At 38.3% G+C, this 7225-nt stretch overlaps 1 protein-coding gene across 1 annotated transcript in view; it reads right to left on the bottom strand.

The window, feature by feature from the left end:
- The window catches only part of CLEC16A (C-type lectin domain family 16, member A), a 71927-nt gene extending 71127 nt beyond the window's left edge, over positions 1-800 (bottom strand). The window contains 1 exon segment of the mRNA XM_010294403.1: positions 676-800. Within this exon segment, the coding sequence (XP_010292705.1) occupies positions 676-800 (125 nt within the window).
- Positions 801-7225: the final 6425 nt, after the last annotated feature.

The raw sequence follows: 7225 nt of genomic DNA, 5'->3' as shown, positions 1-7225 counted from the left end.
CCCACCAGGACATGACAAATATGTATGTATGACAGTTGTTTTTACATTGATTGCAGAAAAAACTCTTAATTCCTAAAATTTTCCCAAGCAGAGAAGACAGTGAGGAACATGTTGGGAGTTACAGTATAGACATGAATAATCAAAATAAGTTGAGTTTCTTAGTCCACATTATAACCCAATCATGCTGAAATCATCTTGTAAAAATAAAACCAAGCACTCCCTAAGTAAATAATTAAAAACACCAAACACCTTATCTTTACCTATCTCAATCAAATTGCCTTTATAAAAAAAGCAAATGTCTTGAAGCAAACAGCCAAGCAATGGCTTGAAGTAAACAAATTAAAGTCATATGATATTAACAGACGTACTGGATAAATCTGGACCCCAAAATACATTAAATTTTGTAATTATATCAAAGATTTGACAGTCAAACAAAAGCAGTACATGAAAGGGGCTCTGGACTTGGGACACTTTTTTGTTAACAGAAGCAAATCCTCTGTTTCTTCGTATGACAAGAACATGATCCTGCTTACCCGCCTACTACAGGACATAGCTTTCTACCCACGTGCATGAAATAGAGTCTTGGAAGACTTAACCCTTTGAACTAGCTCTCTATGCAACTCTAATAATTCTTCAAAAGCAAAAGCATAGTCAAAATTGCTTAGAAGTACTTACTCAAATACTGAGCTGTCATTCTGATCCCCCCATATAAGGATCTCTGTTATAGAACGGATAGTCTCTACCAGCAGGTTGCGGTTGTGATCGGTTACTGTTGTGTTTTTAGTCAACACATGATACATGTACCTAAAAGAAAAAATAATTACAAGTAATACAGTATCCTGCCACTTTAACATGCACCATGTTTGTCTTTAGTCGCTGTAACTTAATGTAGACACACACACAATGTCTACTCATTGTACAGTTTTAAAATGCTAAAATCATCTTTTAATAATGATGCAGAGAGAAAAGTAATTGTTAAACAGAATATGTGACAAACTAAACAAATCTGTAACTAGCCAGGTGACTTATGAATCCTTATGCATATGTTAACATAGGACTAGAAATTATGTAACACTTGCCTCATGGTGCTTCTTATGGCAACCTCATGAATTTCTTTGGAAGCATGTTAAAGTCAAAGGAGTGATGAGCAAGAAAAAGAAGAAATAGAAGCAGCAGGTAAGCATGCAGTAGCTGATATGGGAAAGTGTAATTGTGGACAGAGGCACATGCAGATCTAACTAGAAAAGTTAGATCCCTTGTCTTGGCTGCAGAGACACTCCACAGAATCATGTCAATTTGGTGGTTAATGATCAGGACTGTCAAAGACTATTCATTCATCTTGCCAAAGCTTAATCATCAGGTCTCTGGCCCTTCAAGCATAGAAATACTGATCGGAAAGGTGGCAAATTCCAGCTTTACCATCTCAAAGGGCAAGAGTTTAAGGCTGGCTACTGAAGTTCAAAAAAACGTACGTCTGTATTACAAAACAATATTACACAGCTAAATAAAATTTGAAAGGCTTGTATTGTAAACCTCAGAATTTTAGTCAGTCAAGGAAGCACACTTCTCTTCCCCCCCCCCCCCCCCCCCCGAATAAGATGTTACATCAAAAATTACTTCCCTTTGTCCTAAAAAAAAAAAAAAAAGTGTGTGGGAACTTCTAAGAAAAGCCCAACAATCACCACTGTTTTTTTCCCCTCTGTTTTTCTTTTTTTGCTTTTATATAGTAATAAAGAAAAAGGGTTTCTCCCTCTGTTTTTCTTTTTTTTTTGGTTGTTTTTATATAGTAATAAAGAAAAAGGATGGATGTAAGAAAGGTGCACAATTATGAAAGTAATTAAATAAAATCAAAGAAATTCCATGCCATTTTAAAAGTGCAAGAGTTTAGATCACTAACCACAGACCATGCAATGCTATACTGCAATCTGTTGAAAACCTGGACTAACACCTGAGCATTCAGGGTTATGTGGCCAATATACTCACAAGTGTTCAGGAAAGAAGACTAATTTTCTATACTATCAACCTTCCCATGAGAAGTGGAGTTCATCAAAACCCCCAAGATCTATTTTTGGGAAAATACCCTGCGTGTCCTGACTCTGGGACAGCCCATCATTAGTGTTTCAGACAGCCTCTCATTACTGTTTTGGATTCCATTCCATTCCAAGTTTGCTGAGTGACTCAGGTTGAAATTTTAGGAATCTTATTAGTACGATGCAAGAGTTTAGAAGTTCAGTAAGGCATTTTTTAAGCAACAGACTGAAAAGACCTCAAGCAGCTGTTACGTAAAAGATAAATATACCAATTTTGCCACGCTACTGTAGTGTTCCAGGAAACACTGGGCATTTCTAGAACAAAATTTTGGGGTGTCTGGTTTAAAGTAAGTTTCAGAAGTTTAGGTCAAAACGAGACTTGAAATCACATTTCAAAAAACAGTATTTCCATCAATTTTATCTACATTAAAAAACTGAATCACTGCACAGGGCAAACATGCAGCTGGAGACTAAAATGCCATTTAACTGAACACATATCAGGCTGTTCCAACTATTTATCAGTGTCCTGGTTTTGGCTGGTATAATTTTCTTCCTAGTAGCTGGTATAGTGCTGTGTTTTGCATTTAGGATGAGAATAATGTTGACAACAGACCAGACCAATGTTTTAGTTGTTGCTTACACTGAGTCAAGGACTTTCCAGCTTCCCATGCTCTGCTGACTGAGAAGGCTGGGGGTGCACAAGAAGCTGGGAGGGGCACAGCCAGGACAGCTGATCCAAACTGGCCAGGGGGATATTCCAGACCACAGGCCGTCACGCTCAGCATATAAACTAGGGAAAAGCTGGCCGGGGGCCACTGCTCGGGGACTGGCTGGGCATCGATCGGCGGGTGGTGAGCAACTGCATCATACATCACTTGCTTTGCATATTCTTTTATCACCGTTGTTATTATTATTACTATTTTATTTCAATTATTAAACTGTCTTTATCTCAACTCACAAGTTTTTTCACTCTGATTCTTGCCCCCATCCCACCAGGGGGAGTGAGTGAGCGGCTGTGTGGTGCTCAGTTGCCAACTGGGGTTAAACCACAACAACCTGACTTACGAAGACAAAGTAAGGTATTACCTAGTTTCAGAATCTTTTTCACACTTGAATTCAATAAAAAAAAAGTTTGATCATATTTTCAGTTTGCTTAAAATTTGCAAAATTTGGTTTGGGTAATCTTCTTCAACCCCTGAGCTGCCACTCGGTGGGCCAGAGCTTTGCAGGACTTGTTGCAAGACACAGTCTGTCCTCATAAGCCATGCAGGAAGCAGAAGCTATTTCAGAGAATTTTATTATGCTGTTATGGTAAAATGCTATATGCTTCCTGATCTTTATATTGCTTAGTCATCAAATAATGATTTTACTGTCTTGAGTACTGCACAAGGACACCGAGAGGTCAACAACTCAGAAGTTCACAGTTTTAACAAACTTGATATACCACATGCTCCCTTCTCTCCCCCCCCAAAATCAGCAATGTGATAAAGCCTACATCATATTAAGGTTAACCTACCAGACAGCAGAGGAAAGAGCAGGAAAAAAGGGAAGAGATGGCAGGAAGAAGAAAAAGAGTGGCTTTTCATGCTCAGAGTATGGGGAAAAAAAAAACTCTCCCCCCTCTTCATACTGGTTTTTTCCCTCCTCGTAAATCAATACTCACTTTCCAAATCCAGAACAGAAACTGCTCAGATTGAAACAAGTTGATTCATAGCTATCTCCTGCAGTAATAACTGCCTGTTCACATGCCCTATCATAACAGAAGTCACTAAATAGCAAGTCAAAGAGCACCCGCAAATCCTCTTCAACTAATCTGAGGATCATGGATCAAGATTCCTTCTATGAAGGCTGACTGTGAGATGGCTCACACTGAAGATGCAAGAGTTCAAGTCTGACCACCTATGAGAATCCCTGAGGCTTTCTAGAAGAGCACATGGCGCACAAGCCCTGCAAAACCTTCCGATTATGGCACTGTCTTTCGATTCGCTGCCTTGATAATATATACAGAGCAAAAACTAAGTCACTGCTCCGAGCAGGCATCAGTTAATGGAACTGTGAACAGCTGAAGACAGAAATTAAATCAGAACAGTTCATGCCACAGCAATCTCAATATTTTTCCCAAGAGAGTTAAAGAGAGTAATTAAAACTACTTCACATATTTTAGCCTATTTATTTGTAGTCATATATAAATTATTGCATCTATGAACATATATTTCTCATGAATAAGTTATATCACGCAAACTTTGCAATAAAGTTTACTCCAACAGTGGAACTCTGGGAACAGAAAGCAGTGGGAAGAATTACATGCTACTACCTCACCTCGGAGTCTATGGAAGACAGAGCATTACAGATGCAAAAAGCAAGAAACATTTAATAGTCAGGAATACATAAACTCTAAGTTAATTTACTTAATATCAACATTACTGCAAAGTTCCTTGATTTGATAACGCACTGATGCGCTTAGGGAAAACTTGGGCTTCACTTTCAAGCTATTCCTTTATCTACTTACTTGAAAATGAATGAGAAAGCATGCACATGCTTGTTTCTCTTAGCAGACATGCAACATACCATATCATGAGAACATCATAAACTATCACATAAAAACAGTATTTTTCTATTTACATAAATCCTTAAAGCTTAAATGCTGGTTACAAAGGGGTCAAGTTTGTGCTCCAAAATGCTAAACCCTCAAAGAGAACGTTTTTGTCATCTCCATCTCTCTACATCTGAAAACTGGGTTCAAACAAAGAAAAACCTAACAAAAACCCACCATGCAGGAAGTGTCAAAGCACCTGATACCACCAAAATCAGTGGGAGATTTTGCCAGCAAATTAACAAGACAAACAAAATTCTGAACATTTTCCTGGGAAGAAACCATGCTCAGAGGAATAACATAGTAACTCATGGATATAGAAAGTGGGCATTAATGACTTACTACTTACAAAAATACACTAAAACAGGTAAGAGTTTAGGAAGCCAAGCACTCAAATTTAAAAAACCCAGACTTAATCATAACATGCTTGCTTCTTCATGCTGCCTCTATGTAATTACATATTATTCTCAGAGGAAACTGGATGTATGGCAAGGACAGTACTTCAGGAAATGAATCAGCTGTGAAACAAGTTTTCAACCGTACATGTTTATGGATGCTGCATCTGACCAAGTCATGAGAAACGTTCAGCAGCACCCAACTCTAATGGTATAAAACCTTTTGTGCAATCGTTACGCAATTAAAACACCAATGTAAAAGCAACAATGGGAAACATACTTGAAGCGACAGGGCTATGTAAAATAACTCTTAGAAAAGTAGGGAGAAAATTGCATGTAGAAACAAAAATACTAAGCTTAAGTTCCAAAGCCTTTCACTTTAGCAGGAACACCAGAGATATTATCAGATGAACTCTTCAGAAATGGTTAAGATATCGCCACTTAAATATTGAGAGAAATTACATAAATCCTCTTCATCCACTCCAATGCAAAGTCAAAGTTTGTAGACAGATGGGGAAAGAAGATACAGTTATGCTCTCGAGGAGATCCAACCACGCATCTGCTATCGTTAGCCTATCCTCAACTGGGCAATATGAAAGACTTTTTAGTAGTTTAACCACAGGTCACAGCTCCTATGGCGAGGAGCTGCAGAAGCAGAGTACAGCGACTGCCACAGTCAGCAGCTGCAGAGGTGTAAGAACCCCTGACCGACACAAGAACGCCCAGCTTACGTGCAAAGGTAGGCCAACAAGAAAGAGAGGAACACGCAGCTCATGAGAAAGCGCTAACTTTTTCATTACTTTGCGTAGCAAGGCAGGCCATTGCCTAAAACTGCTTTGATGTATTTGCTTTTAGAACTGGAAGCATATAATAAACAGAGCAGAGGACTATATAAAGGGAGGGGAAAAAGGTCTCATTTTAAACTGCTGGATGACACTTTCAAGCAGCGGATTCTGGCCTAGTTTCAGACACAATCTCCTGTAAAGATAAACAAGTCATTTCAGACCACTGTCACAAGCAGTCACTAACATTGTTCCTGTTTCCAGAATATTTAGGCTTTCTCCATTTAAGTTATTGACATTCCCTCAATTACTAACCAAAAGGCATAAAAATATCAAGTTCTCTAAAAAATAAGTCAGATGCACTGAGGCTGCGCATAGTACTGTTTCACAGACTCTCTAGATAGCAATTCAGCAAGGTATTAGAAAGCTGGATTAAGTTGTAACTGTTTTTACCAGACTAAGAGACTGTACACTTAATACAAACAGCCCCACAATTTTCCTTTGGCCAATCCTACAGCATGTTTGCAGAAATACTGAATAGTAAAATTTCAAAAGCGAGCCTCAAACAAGCAGCATTAAAGCTGATGGGAAAGGAAGTTCCAGATCAAACAGTTACAGACAAAAAGCAGTAACCTCCTCATAGTTACTAAATGGGTATATTGTTTACAATTTAGACTAAACTCTACATTATGCATGTTAAAAAACAAAAATATTCCCAGGACTAATTTCACTCTTGTAACATAACATAATATGCTTTTATAGGCTGAGCTAACCTGTAATAGCAAGGTTGGTGCGTGCTACTCAACTCGTTCACATGGAACAGAATATGAGTTTTTGACAAGTTGAAAAGATGAGAATGCAGATGCTCACAAGGTGGTGAGCCTACCAAGACTGATGTTCTTTCACGACGCTGAAACGACAGTTCTTTGCTGTTTTTCCTTCTGTTGCTTCACCCACTTCAACTGCAACCTTAGAAAAGCCCTAAACTTCACTTTACCACTAGGTAGCTACCTTTGCTATTGACATCTAGCTAGAAACTCCAATTCATACAGCCTAACTAACCACTTACAATATACAGTCTAAACAGATTGGTCTTAGCTCTCCTTTATATACTACCATTTTAGATTTCATAATTAAAAAAATCATATGCAAAAAAGCAAAAGAAACCAAAGCCAATATTTTAGTAGCGAACTATATACTTCAATTCTCAGGTAAGTAGTCAAGCACAAGCCACAACACTTCCAGCCTGCTTCCCTTTTGCTGCAAATCAAACAGGGTATCACTTTTTCTACCCTCTGTGGCCCTGAGAGAACATATAATTACATTTTTCTTGCCTGAAAGATTCTAACATCCTAAAGCCTCCCTCTCACCAGCCTACTTTTTCTAAACTTAAACTCAGTTTCTTCAAATTTAATCACCTATCAG

Source organism: Phaethon lepturus, unplaced genomic scaffold (genome assembly GCF_000687285.1).
Source record: "Phaethon lepturus isolate BGI_N335 unplaced genomic scaffold, ASM68728v1 scaffold11689, whole genome shotgun sequence".
NCBI classification, from domain to species: Eukaryota; Metazoa; Chordata; class Aves; order Phaethontiformes; family Phaethontidae; genus Phaethon; species Phaethon lepturus.
This window is presented reverse-complemented; position numbering and strand designations above follow the sequence as displayed.